We start from the raw sequence: 14,673 nt of genomic DNA on the forward strand, positions 1-14,673 counted from the left end.
GAGAGACGTGCGGGGGAGGACGATGGCCGTTTCGCGATAACTCACTTCCACGGACCTGGACCCGTGGAAGCGAGTTATCATGAAACGGCCGTCGTCCTCCCCTCTCCCCCGCACGTCTCACATGTCCTGCTTGTCCACTTGCTGTCCATGGCACTTGGGAGATGTAGATGGTGTGAGGAGTCTTATAGACATTGGTACCTGGGAAAAAGTTTACAAGCTACCTCTAGTCCAGAAAAAAGAAAAGAATGGAAAAGTGTGGGAGGAAACCAGAGTACCCGGAGGAAAAGCAGGCAAACACAAGGAGAACCTACAAAGTGATTGTAGCTGTTGTCTTTGCAAACGAATCTCTCTCAGAAGTGCTATCTACAGATTTCTGGTTTGGGTGATAATATCCTTAGACATCTTTTAAGGCTCTTTAAAGGGGTTATCCAGGACTTATTAGTTTTTTGGCTCATAATAAAAAAAATGATTAAGTAGGTAGCTGCTAACTAGGTCGGCGTGGCACAGAGAGGTCATCAACAGAGCAGCTCTTCTTCTAGGCTGCTCTATGGATGTCGTGTGACTGCCAACGTCATGACACCGTCAACGTCATGACACCGTCAACGTCATGCTGATTGATAGCCGGCTCCAGTAAGGCAGCAGTGAGTCAGCTGACAATCAGCATTACATCTGCAGCCAAGCTCCATCTTCTGAACAGCATGGAAGAGAAGCTGCTGCTCTGCCGACTGCGGAAGTCACGGGTTCTCCAGTTTCCTCCCACATTCCTGACATACTGACAGGGAATTTAGATTGTGAGCTCCATCGAAGATGGTGCCGATAATGTATGCAAAGCGCTGTGGAATTAATGGCGCTATATAAATGAGTAAAATAAATAAAATAAATTCCCGGCAGGAGCAGTCAGTTGCCACTCAGTGCCGACAGAGACCTGAAAAGTTAGGTAGTCAATGACTACCTGCCTGTTAGTGCTTAGGCCCAGAGTAAAAAATTAATATAGATGTCTCACCAAGTCAACCAGTACCGTACATGAGAAGCAAGAACTGTACCATAGCTGTGTCTACGCATGGTTGCTTGTTGTCTCGCCGATATCCCTAGCCATGTTTCACGGCTCTTTAAAAGGTCAGACATTTACTGAGTGGCACTAGTGAAAGTTTTTTTTTCTTTTTTATTCTGGAGGGACTTCTAATTTGAAATAGGTGACTGGGACGCCAGACTATATCACAGAGATTTCACATACTGAACCTTAAAAATTCCATAATTTTGGAATAAAAAGTCTTTAAAGAGAATATCTCATGAGGTTTTTGCTCCTCCCTAAACTGACAGCAGCATAATGAAGAGACTGAGACCCTGATACCAGGGATATGTCACTTACCAGTTTTACCACCAGGAGATTATCGCTAGAGGACTAGTAAACCTGCTGCCAGGTAGTCCTCCATATTCATGAGCTCTGTATAACCCCGCCCCCACCACTGATTGGAAGTGTACACAAAGCTGCCAATCAGTGGTGTGGGCGGGGTTATACATAGCTCAGCATTCAAAGATACAAATTTTTATCAAAACAAGAGTAAAAAGCCCAGTAAGTGACACATCACTGGAATCAGGATCTCTGCCCATTCAGTATGCTGCTTTCAGATGAGGCTGCAAAAACTTGGGAGGCAGATTCCCTTCAACAAACTCTCCACACAAGTGGATTATAACGCAATGCGAAATGTGAGATTGTGAATGCATTGCCTGTTGCCAACACCTCACCTGTGTTAGACCCATGTACTTGTTGATGTTTTCAGACAGGAAAACCATGTCCCCATCTTGAGTCACAACAGCAACGAATCCTTCCAGGGCTTTAAGATACAAACTGTCTATCTGGTTTTCGGAGTCGGTGTCCAGGTCACCTTCTGCACACACTGCAAAAAAATACCAAAAAAAACACAAATAGTAGTGAGTAATGGGAGCTTAACATAAAACACAACACACTTTTTATAATTCAGATCATAGGTTCAATCAAATATAAAATAAATGAAGATCCCAGGCACAACAAAAGTACAATGGCATCCAATAATAATCAACATGACAATAATCCACTCTGACAATTCTGAAAAAGCTTCATCCAAGGTTATAATTAGACTCCCGCGGGTTGGAAACGGAGTGTCTGCCATAATAACATATTAGGAAATTGCTCGTTATTCAATTCCCTCACATAATATTTATTAACTAAGAAGATCCCAATACTATAGGGTGTTATGTTATAGGGTGGGTGGTAAAGCGGATTTCCACTTCTATTTTTTAAAGCAGAAAACATGTCTACGGCGCATCCAATGGGTATGTTATCAATTTTCTTCTGTTCGTGGTCCCATCTCTGATAACTTCCATTCATAAGTAGAAAGGGGGTTCCCTAACCCCCTTTTTTCCACGAGATCTCACATCCAGGGGACAACAATGGTGGTCAGGGGGTCTTGTGGCCCATTCATAGTCATGTGGTGCCAGACAGTTTCATTATTTTTAAAATGCTCTTGGGAAAGTATCAGGAATTGCGTTTCCAAATATTTCCTATAGCCCGACCCTATAGACAGACCATGCCCCTTCCCCCCTTATATGTGTAAATGGATGCCAGGAGACAGTTTATTGATGAAGCACTCCAGCGTAGCTTGGCCAACTCTTCAAGAAATCCAGACATTTTCCAGAGAACCTCTCAGAAATTTTGGGAAAGTTGGCAAGGAAACTTGGAAAATTGGTAAGGATTCTTTCACACGTCAGTTTTCTTGGTATATGTGCCATCCATTATTTTTATGGATAGATCACATACCCATTCCAAAGAATATCGGTTTTTTTTGTCCACAAAAAAAAATTAAAATTAAATATGCACCCTGCGATTTGCACACTTCTGGCCACATTCCAACTAGACATTTCTGGCCTTGCTCAATATAAATGAATTGTATGTCAAGTCGGCATGTGCCTGCATGTATGCAAATCACATAATTGCGTTCACATGCTAGCTAGCTACCGGCACCGGAGAATCCTGACAGTGTGCAGTGCGTGCGCCGAGAGGAATCACAAGTCTGCAGTCACATGGAGTGATTGCAGACCTGAACCCCAAGCCTGGACAAACCTTTTAGAGCGGAGGGGATCGATTTACGCGCTAACTCCTGATTTACTAATATGGACCTTGGATGGAAATCCACTTGAATTTCTTAAAAATGTCTATTTAGTGGAAAAGTATGGCTCAAGAAGGGCGGGGGACGGATCTAATTGTCTCTTTAGCATCTGGATGAAGTTGACTTTCATGCGCCATCTTGAAAGCTTTATTTTAACCCCTAAAGAAAAGACTGTATGGAGGCAAATGGCCGAACGGACATGTGAATGGTTACAGCTGATCTGTCTCTTTAACTGGACACTATGCTGGGAGATTTATAGTCTCGGTTATGAATGTGACCTTTTCCACTCTCAGGGGATTATTATTAATTGCTGTTACAAAACTTCAAGGACGTTTACTGTTTCCAGAAGAAAATGACAGCGCTACTCAGCTGGGGTCACCACCATGACCTCCATAGAGGCGATCTGCATCCTGCTTCCCAGAGTACACCAAGTTCTGTAGTAGGAGCTGCCAACAAGGACATGTAGTGGGGTGAGGATTGGTGCTTGCTGATCCTTAATTTACCCAAAAGACACCCACAAAACATCAAGCTTTCCATAATTTTTTCTTTGAAATTGAACCCGTCGGCACAAAACGACTGTTCAAACAAAGCGCAGGCGCTCAGTGCACCCTCAGTGACCAAGAAGTTCAGTGCACAATAACCATCTACTATTTCTTTTTTTTTATCTAACTCGCTCCTTCTCTGGCTCCAAAGCTGTGAATCAAGGAAGAGGAAGGCAGAGACATACACAAGTAGATGGAAAGGTGCACTGAACTTAGCCATAAAAAGGTGCACTGAGCACCTGAGTTTGGTTTGAACAGACATTTTGAGCTGACAGGCTCTTTAAAAGGTGTATTCCCATTCTCCCATTCTCCAGCGGCATATCGCTAAGATAGGCCTTTGGTTTACAATTGGTGGAGATCCGAGTTCTGGGATCCTTAGAATGAAGGAGCTGCAGACCAGTATTTCACTGCAGAGCAGCGCTCCCTGCCAACTGGCTGAGCAGACAACTGCACATAAAAATGGGGTTAGTCATATTTTTAAATAATATTTGGCCCCAGAAGCAATTTGTTAAAAAAATTAAAAAAAGCACTGTATTCAGCTTCCCTGGATCCACCTGCAAGTCTCCGCCACTGTTCCCGGTGAATGGCATTGGCTGCTGTGCTGATGCCCCAATAACAGCGTGGCAGCCAATCAGTGAGCTCCGCGGCTCTGAAATTGGCACTCTGTCTGCAGCGGCATGTGCTGAGCGCACTGATCAATGTGATGTCAGGTCCGTAGCCCATGACAGACATGAGGAATAGGAGCGGAGACACATTGGTGGACCCAGGGAAGGTGATTACAGAACAGTTTGTTACCGCTTTAATGAATGGCAGCCAGGGCTTAACATTTTCTGAAAGTGAACAATCCCTTTAAATAAAGCTGTGCTGCACGTTCCCTGCACAGCAATTGGCCGGGCACATACTGTAAAACAAATTGCAGTGCCAAATCAACATTGCTTCCACTCTTAGGGCAAGTTCATATTAGATGTTTTTTGAGCGTTTTTTTTCTTCTGCAGCAAAACCTGATCTCTTGGCAGGAAAGAAACTGCAGAAAAAAAAGCAGGTTTTCCTTGGATTTTCTTGCATGTTTTTTGGATTCCTAGATTTGTCTCTTGTGCGTGCTGATAAAGTTTAGTGCTTAAAAAAAAACCTATTCCACAGACTCAGGCTTTAGCAGCAAAACCTGATACCTGCATTTTTTTCAGTGTTTTTTCACCACCCATTAAAGTCAATGAGTGAAAAACGCCAAAAAAACGCTAAAAGAAGTGACATGCTCTATGTCCAAAAAAACATGCAAAGCACAAAATCCTGATGCCAAAAAAAAACAATGTGTGTGCGTGAGATTTCTGAAATCTCATAGGTTTTAACAGTACTGTAAAATGCAGCTGAAAATTAACAAAAGCATAAAAAAAAACAGCAGCATAAACGCTCTGTGTGAGCTTAGCCTTATTAATACTGGAGGAGTTCAAGACATTGGATTCTCTCATTGATCAAGTGATGACATATCGCTCAGTTATCCCATTAACTTTATGAGATAGGAGTGCCACCTAAAAATATATGTTTATGCCCCAGTTTATATAAAACAAAATATGGAGCAACTCATTTTCGACGATTTTGTGCCTACACCTCTTATGCAGACCCATGTGCTTCCACGGTTACAGACTACAAAACGAACCCCATGTAGTCTGATCCCGCAGTCATCTGCCCTAGAATTATAGGAAACAAACAGAATGCAGTGGATAGAAACTAGAAAGTATTACTGTATATTAGCCAGAGGTATGAGAAAGATGTATGACAAGGTCCAATCCCATCCTGGCCGAGGAAGTAAGTTTGCAGGGAATACGTAGCTGAGCAAAAGCCATCAGGCGAAACCACCAGGAATTTCAGCAAGGATGACTTCTACTAAGTCCTGATTCTGAGGACAGGATCACACATGCGAGGAATACGGCCGAGTCTCGCATGTTAATACCTGGGGCACTGCCGCCGGCACTCGTATCGGAGCGTACGGCCGCATAGCAATACATGGAGCCGCACGCTCCGCTCCTGAGTGCCGGGTATTAACATGCGAGACTCGACCGTATTCCTCGCATGTGTGATCCCGGCCTTAGAAGCAGAGATGACACATAGTTCATTATGTAACGATGGGTGGCCATCACTGGATAGCTACGTATTATAAGGTGTCTTAAGGAAACAGAGGGATAATTAGATTGCTTCATTAATAAACACAATGTAAATCACTCACGCAAGAAATGATAGCAGCGACAGATCTCTCGTATGCCGCACGGAGACTTACATGCTGCCTGTGCTAAAAATATATCTGGACTAACAAGCTTTTATTAATCCTCAACGTCAGGATGAGGGTTGTACTCGGCTCCGCCAACCCTCCATAAATGTGTCCTTATTTCCTTTAATGGAACATGGGTATACATTTAAAAAAAAAAACAACTGAAAACTTAGACCTACCCTGACAGGTAAAATTAAAATAAAAAAATATATGTGGCTAAGATAACTGAAAATTTAGACTTGCGCTGACAGGTAAAATTAAAATAAATAAATATATGCGGATAAGTGATGAGCGAACCTGTTTGGATAAGGTGTTATCTGAGCATGCTCATGTGCTAACCGAGTGTCTTCGACGGGCTCGAAAAATATGTCCGAGATGCCGCGGGTGCATGACTCACGGCTGGTCGACAGACACAACACATGCAGGGATTGCCTGTTTGTTAGTCAATCCCTGCATGTGTTGCGGCTGACAAATCGATACGGATAGGGAATTAGATTGTGAGCCCCAATGGGGACATTGGTGATAATGTCTGTAAAGCGCTGTGGAATTAATGGCGCTATATAAGTGAGTAAAATAAAAACATAAAAAAATAGTGCCTGAATAATAGCTCTATAATTGATCTAGATTGTGAGCTCCAATGAGGACAGTGCCGATAACATCTGTAGAATTAATGGCGTTATATAAGAGAGTAAAATAAATAAATAGTTCTATACAGTTCACAAATAGCAGCGCCATACAGCGCACAAATGATAGCGCCATCTAGTGTCTAAGCAACAGCATAGCCGGCCCTGTGGCACATATTCAAGAGGGGACGTATAAAAAAGCCACAAATCCATAACAGACCAAAAGATACTGATTTACAGTGCCTATATAATAGTGCTGCTAAACAGCGAACGCTTAAGGCTGAGTGCAGACGGAGTTTTGAGCCCTGCGGATTTTTCCGTGCAGAATGGAAGAAAACCGCAGGTCAAATGACCTGCATTTTTCCTGCGGATTTCTTCCATTTTTCACGCGGTTTTCATGCGGTTTTTGTGCGGTTTTCCATTGCGGTCTTCCCCCTGCGGATTTGGTGACAGGGGAGATAGAAAACCGCACAAAAGAAGTAACATGCTGCGGATTTTGTACCGCAGGAAAACCGCGCGGAAAAATCCGCAGCGTCTGCACAGCGTTTTTTTTTTTTAATTCATTTTAAAGGTACTGTACATCACAATGCGGATATGCAACGTTTCTGCGCGGTAAAATCCGCTGCGGAAACGCTGCAAATCTGCATCGTGTGCACATGGCCTAACAGTGTTTTACAGAGCAAATTGCAGTCACCTTTAATGATTAGCATAGTAGAAGTCTCGGCACAAGTTTAAGTGGGGAGGAATAAAACAACAATCTTCATGCACATAACAGTCCACATAATACTGCTATACCCTGCTTATATAATAAAGGGATACAGAAATCATATAACTGCCTGTTACTGTGCACAAAAAACATCGCCATCTAGCGCATAAGCAACAGCACAGCTGGCACTGCGACAAGTTCAAGAGAGGAGAAACGCGAGAGCAATGTGGAGCAAGGCCTAAAGAGCAAAGCTTCAATACAGATCTGAACAGCGGAGGGAGCGCCCGGGGCACTTGCCCATGTCAGTGGGAATTTATTGGCAGGCTGAAATAAAGCGCGAAGCTCGGAGAAGGAGGAAAGGACGTGATATTCAATGCCTAGGCCAGGAGAAAATCACATAGGCTCGGTGAGTATTTTTTACTGCGTATTTTTCAGTTTTTGTTCATCTCTTGTATGTTACGATCTGTTTGATGAAGTGTCCGACATGAACCGTTCTTGTAACGTCCAGTGACCTCTATTCGTAGATGTTACGGTGCTAATAAACACTCATCATGTGTCCTCGTTATCAATGACCCTAACAGACTTTTCTAAAACAATAACCAATTCTCTGTATTATTCAATCACTTTTGATATAAAAGACTTTTCTAGGATTAGAAACAAGGAACTGTCTTTTACTATTTCTACAAACAGTGTCAAAGTTAGAGCCACTCCTTACATGGTCACCGGAAGTGGCAAGTGTGAGGGACGCTTAGGCCTCCTGATGAGAGGATTCCACTTCACATGTGAAACGCAGAAATTTCCCTCCGGTCAATACGGATTAGAAAATCACTTATGATATGAGAAACTTTGACAGATTAGAAACAAGGAACTGTCTTTTTTTTATTTCTACAATCGGTGTCAAAATTTGAGTAGCTCGATCCATGGTCACAGAAATGGTGGTAAGTGGTCACTGGCAGACAGGGATCCTTGGGTCATTTGATGAAAGAATTATGAGAATTCACCTTGTACATATACACCATGGGCACATCCACATGTACGCACAGCACATCATCCAAAAAGTCCAATAGGTTATTTGTGAATCATCCTATAAGAAATAGTTGAGTAAAATGTTTCACAAGACCCAGGTCCAGCACCCTCAGCACTCCATAACAGGCGGACTATGACCCTATACTCTTCCGGTGGCACTTGAGTGCCAATCGAAGAAGTAGGCAAGACCCTGGTCTGGCCTCCATGGAGTAACAGTGTAGACTCTGGACAAGGGTCCTGCAAATCGTTTTGCTCAACTCTAGAAATAGACCATAGTGGGCAAGTGATCAGCTCAAAATCAGCTCCGTAGTGGATCTCTTCTGCTGAACCTTCAAGCTTTTTTATTTAAAATTGCAAATAGTTCCAATTTTGCTTGGACTGGAATAAAAAAGGAATGGGGTCTATGCAAATCCACCCAATGAGGATGTTCTTGACCATTTTGATGTCCTGATTTTGGCTGTAGAGATACATTATAGTATCAGAGTTTGAGCTCATTGTAAGATCTTCTGTAGGCTACTAAGTGATGGCCATAACAAGGACATTCAGTTTGATTGGACAGGTTTTTTTTTCCATAGAGGAAAAGAAATAATCAGCTGCCAGACACTTGTAGAACTGCTTCTCTTTGGGGGAAAAATATAATACAATCAGGTGGGTTCCAACCCAATAGAAGGGCTGTCATAATGCTCATCAGATGATCGGTGTATGATCATATATCAAGATACAATGTTTACATGATTCCTCTTTACAGAAGTTTCTCCAGTAGATATCACATCATCATCCGCGTAGAATGAGGAACAGAACATTTATTGCATAATCCCTGATTCTGCTATCGAGATGTTAGAGGTTCACCACATTACTGTAACTGCCTTTCTTACATTAATATGGAGCCACAATGTCTGACATTCAGTGCCTGCCAATCATGTGCCTGTACGCCATCTATAATCACCTGTTCCATTTACATAAAAAAGTGATTGTATAAGAATTTCGGACTTTTTCAGCACAGAACGACTGGTGAAACCAAGTACAGGCACTCGGTGCATCTTTATATACATACACCTTCCTACCTGCTTGTTTTCCATCAATGTCCACCCCTCTCTTTGATTGACAGCTCTGGCTTCAAAAGCCAGTGAATGGTGGAGATAGATGACACATCGGTGGGTCCCCCATCAGCAAGATGTCTTGGGTCAACAACCAAACGTGGGCTCAACGATGCAAGCTCTGAGAGCCTAGTTAATCGGAGCTTAGTGGTGCCCCCCTTAGTGGTGAAAGCTTACACTCTCTTTCCAACCAAATGCATAGAACAATCTCTAATTTAGCAGTCGTTTTATTAGAAGGACCCTCAAATTTGTGAATGCTAAGGATAGTATTCATATAAATGGGAACAACTTGGTGGTGACCTGCAGTTAGTTGTGTATGACGGGAGGCAAAAGTCAAAAAATTAGAGGCAGAACTCCAGAAGGCCAAGAGGACAGAGTAAATGCAAAAATATTAAATGTCTTCTATGTCCTGATATTGGAGGTCCCATTCTAAGCCCCATAATGACTTATTTTAGAGCCGATATTTTTTTCCCTAACCCAATCATAAGCAAAATCAAAAGTAACAAAATCATTTGCTAATTTGACCATGGTAGGACCAATTGCCACCTTCTTAGACAGTGAAAAATGATCCCATTGATGAGGCATCTTCATTGCATCTGGCCAGTTGTCTGGTAGAGCAACCCTCGGACACTGGGATAAGGTATAATTCTTCATTTTCTCTGTTCCTCATTTTGTCATAAATGATCTCGTGGTAATGGTGAAATTTAGTCGAGAAGATCTTTGTAAACAGCGTTCATGACACCACTACAACTGGACAATGAGGAACCCAAACCCTGCTTTATCTCAATGTTCATGTATATAACTTCTTCAATTCGTGCAAAAAAATGTGCAACCAAAGTGATTTCGCTATTTTTTTTATTTTCTGAAAATATGTTGAAATCACGTGAAGTGGTGGAAAAAAAGTCTCCAACTTTAAAGAGTTGTCAAGAATTACAAAAACAAGGCTGCTCTCTTCCTAAACAGCTCCACAAATGTCCATGGATTGGGTCTGGTATTACAGCTTAGCTCAATTAAGAAAATGGGTCTGGGCTGAAATACGGACATATGTGGCACTAATTTAGGAAGTACTCAGCCTTGTTTTTGTAATACTGGACAAACCCTTTAAGGAATAACTTTTTTTTAATATTTAGCAAAATAAAAAAGTATGCGAGTACTCACTACCCGCTGTTGTCAGCTCTTCCAGGCGCTCCTCCGGTCCTGCGCCGCAAACTTGTCACCGCAACTTCTGACTGATCAGAAGTTGGAGGTAATGTTCACAAATTTTCAATGTAAGTCTGTGAGCGCCTCGTTCTGGCTCTCACAGACTTATGTTGAGAATTGACTTCCATCTTGCACCACAAACACTGGAGCGGTCCGACAGATGACAATATGCAGAAGACGACCGAAGCGGCGCTGATAAAATATTAAGACGGTGGCTGGTAAGTATAATACTGGGGCAAGGAACTTAGAACATTGACACCACTCCAGGGGTTAAATTAAAAAAAAGGTAGCGTGGTGCTTTAAGGGGGACAACAGCTATGGACAATCAATTTTTCAACAGGTTTTCCACAGCGATCATCTATAAGGGTATGCGAACATGTTAAGTATTTGTTGCAGATTTCGGAATCTCTTGGCAGGAAAAACGTTGCATTAAATTCTCGTGTTTTAACATGAGTTTTTGTTGCGTATTTTCCCCCACTAATTACTAATCTGCTGCAAAAATGCTAAAAGAATTGAGATGCTTCTGATTTGAATCTGTTGCAAATCTGCAAGGAAAAAATAAGCAACGTGTGCATGAGACTTCAGGAATCTCATACAATTTGCTGCCACTAGGAAATTATTCAGCTCATTTGGAAAAACTGTGATAAAAACGCAACGTCTGCACATATCCTTATCTGAGCTGGAACAGTGTATAAACATTCATTTCAGCTACAGTGCCAACACAGGTGAAATGAGGTATTACACCGTTCTCACAGATGTCTATGGAATGCGCAAACCTATCAGGTCCTCTAGAAAAAAATACACTTTTTGTTGCAACCTAAAGGAGCTCCCTACAAGCTTGCAAAATTGAGGAAAGTGGACTGACAACCCATGCTGGAGCTGTAAAGGTGGATACATTGGACATCAGCCAACTTCCTCTGAAGATGAATAGAATACTTACATAGTAACATAGTTAGTAAGGCCGAAAAAAAGACATTAGTCCATCCAGTTCAGCCTATAAAATTCTGTCAGAATAAATCCCCAGATCTACGTCCTTCTAAAGAACCTAACAATAACTGTAAGATACAATATTGTTATGCTCCAGGAAGACATCCAGGCCTCTCTTGAACCCTTCGACTGAGTTCGCCATCACCACCTCCTCAGGCAGGGAATTCCAGATTCTCACTGCCCTAACAGTAAAGAATCCTCTTCTGTGTTGGTGGAAAAACCTTTTCTCCTCCAGACGCAGATAATGCCCCCTTGTGACCGTCACCTTCCTTGGTATAAACAGATCCTCGGAGAGATATTTGTATTGTCCCCTTATATACTTATACATGGTTATTAGATCGCTCCTCAGTCGTCTTTTTTCTAGACTAAATAATCCTAATTTTGCTAATCTCTCTGGGTATTGTAGTTCCCCCATCCCTTTTATTAATTTTGTTGCCCTCCTTTGTAACCGCTCTAGTTCCATTATATCCTTCCTGAGCACCAGTGCCCAAAACTGTACACAGTACTCCATGTGCGGTCTAACCAGAGATTTGTACAGAGGCAGTATAATGCTCTCATCATGAGTATCCAGACCTTGACAGTGGAAGACAACTTAAGAAAAAAACTTCTTAGGGGTGTTTTTATTGGGTTTCCTAGGATTGCAACATATTTTTTGCAAATAAACTCAATCCTGTTGAAATTTCTTTGAAAATATTTTAGTGGAAAACACTAAAGAAAATGCAACAAGCACAATAGATGATTCACCACCGGTTGGTCTGGCAATGAATTACATGTCATAGAGTTCAACCAGTTGGCCAATGGCCATTATCCTCTCTAGTCCGAGAACCATTTTACTCACGAGTTTTTGATAAATCGTAATGCTCATTCTCTTTTGTTCCTTTCTTTGAACAGTCAACAAGTCTTTGTATATTTCTTTGTATCCTATTTGACACAGAATATAAAAAAGTACTAACGGAAATAGAATTGAGAATATTGGGTGGATACAAAACATTGTATGAGAGCAAACAGACATAAATCACATGCAATTGTCTAACATTGGCAGAAAGATATTTAATCTACTAGTGGAAGCATCTGACTAAATATTTATGGAACATTCTCTCAATGGCCTCCAACAAGCCAAGTGTGGGCACATTAGATTCTACCTGACTGTAGCCTTTTAGAAGAGAATAATCCGGCGTACGTCTATCATCTTTTTTAGGAAAGACATTCCCTTTCTGCAAGTGGTAGCTATCCTATCAAAAGCTGTACAGTTAGGCTGTGTGCACACGCTGCGGATTTTGCTGCGGTTCCGCAGCGGTTTTGGCCGCTGCGGACCCGCAGCAGTTTTTGCTGCGGTGTACAGTACCATGATTCCCTATGGGAATCAAAAACCGCAGTGCAGATGGTGCGGAATTTTCCGCGCGGATTATCTGCGGTTTTCAATCCGCAGAAAGAATTGACATGTCAATTCTTTCTGCGGATTCTCTTGCGGTTTGCCATCTCCTCTATCAAGGAGATGAAAAACCGCAGGGCAAAACCGCAGAGCAATCCGCAGGTAAAACCGCAGGTCTTTTGACCTGCGGTTTTACCTGCGGATTTTACAAAATCCGCGCGGATGAATCCGCACATAATCCGCAGCATGTGCACACAGCCTTAAGATCAAACTGTGAGCAGAAGAATCACAGAAGCAGATCTAAGGCACAGGAGAGGCAACAGGCTGCGCACAGTGCAGCCACATGCATGGCACATGCAGTAAGCAGATGTAAGGCACAGGAGAGGTGGCAGGCTGCGCACAGTGCAGCCACATGCAGTAAGCAGATCTAAGGCACAGGAGAGGCGGCAGGCTGCACACTGTGCAGCCACATGCATCGCACATGCAGTAAGCAGATCTAAGGCACAGGAGAGGCGGCAGGCTGCGCACTCTGCAGCCACATGCAGAAAGCAGATCTAAGGCACAGGAGAGGCGGCAGGCTGCGCACTGTGCAGCCACATGCAGTAAGCAGATCTAAGGCACAGGAGGCAGCAGGCTGCGCACTGTGCAGCCACATGCAGTAAGCAGATCTAAGGCACAGGAGAGGCAGCAGGCTGCGCACTGTGCAGCCACATGCATGGCACATGCAGTAAGCAGATGTAAGGCACAGGAGAGGTGGCAGGCTGCGCACAGTGCAGCCACATGCAGTAAGCAGATCTAAGGCACAGGAGAGGCGGCAGGCTGCGCACTGTGCAGCCACATGCATGGCACATGCAGTAAGCAGATGTAAGGCACAGGAGAGGTGGCAGGCTGCGCACAGTGCAGCCACATGCAGTAAGCAGATCTAAGGCACAGGAGAGGCGGCAGGCTGCGCACTGTGCAGCCACATGCATGGCACATGCAGTAAGCAGATGTAAGGCACAGGAGAGGTGGCAGGCTGCGCACAGTGCAGCCACATGCAGTAAGCAGATCTAAGGCACAGGAGAGGCGGCAGGCTGCACACTGTGCAGCCACATGCATCGCACATGCAGTAAGCAGATCTAAGGCACAGGAGAGGCGGCAGGCTGCGCACTGTGCAGCCACATGCAGTAAGCAGATCTAAGGCACAGGAGGCAGCAGGCTGCGCACTGTGCAGCCACATGCAGTAAGCAGATCTAAGGCACAGGAGAGGCAGAAGGCTGCGCACTGTGCAGCCACATGCATGGCACATGCAGTAAGCAGATGTAAGGCACAGGAGAGGTGGCAGGCTGCGCACAGTGCAGCCACATGCAGTAAGCAGATCTAAGGCACAGGAGAGGCGGCAGGCTGCGCACTGTGCAGCCACATGTATCGCACATGCAGTAAGCAGATCTAAGGCACAGGAGAGGCGGCAGGCTGCGCACTCTGCAGCCACATGCAGTAAGCAGATCTAAGGCACAGGAGAGGCGGCAGGCTGCGCACTGTGCAGCCACATGCAGTAAGCAGATCTAAGGCACAGGAGGCAGCAGGCTGCGCACTGTGCAGCCACATGCATGGCACATGCAGTAAGCAGATGTAAGGCACAGGAGAGGCGGCAGGCTGCGCACTGTGCAGCCACATGCAGTAAGCAGATCTAAGGCACAGGAGGCAGCAGGCTGCGCACTGTGCAGCCACA

General features: G+C 43.8%; 1 protein-coding gene and 1 long non-coding RNA gene across 3 annotated transcripts in view; one reads left to right on the top strand and one right to left on the bottom strand.

Annotated features, from left to right (window-relative positions):
- The window catches only part of EPAS1 (endothelial PAS domain protein 1), a 135,024-nt gene that overhangs the window by 46,145 nt on the left and 74,206 nt on the right, over positions 1–14,673 (bottom strand). For both annotated transcript variants that reach the window (XM_073553988.1, XM_073553987.1), the window contains one exon: positions 1,747–1,898. In XM_073553988.1, the coding sequence (XP_073410089.1) occupies positions 1,747–1,898 (152 nt within the window). The remainder of the gene's footprint in view (positions 1–1,746; positions 1,899–14,673) is intronic.
- LOC141057890 (uncharacterized) overlaps positions 5,807–14,673 on the top strand; it is a 65,114-nt gene continuing 56,247 nt past the window's right edge. Inside the window, exon 1 of the long non-coding RNA XR_012222041.1 lies at positions 5,807–7,686. This is a non-coding gene — a long non-coding RNA (uncharacterized lncRNA). The remainder of the gene's footprint in view (positions 7,687–14,673) is intronic.

This window comes from Dendrobates tinctorius, unplaced genomic scaffold, assembly GCF_039654945.1.
Source record: "Dendrobates tinctorius isolate UK_male_01 unplaced genomic scaffold, ASM3965494v1 ptg000205l, whole genome shotgun sequence".
In the NCBI taxonomy this organism is placed as follows: Eukaryota; Metazoa; Chordata; class Amphibia; order Anura; family Dendrobatidae; genus Dendrobates; species Dendrobates tinctorius.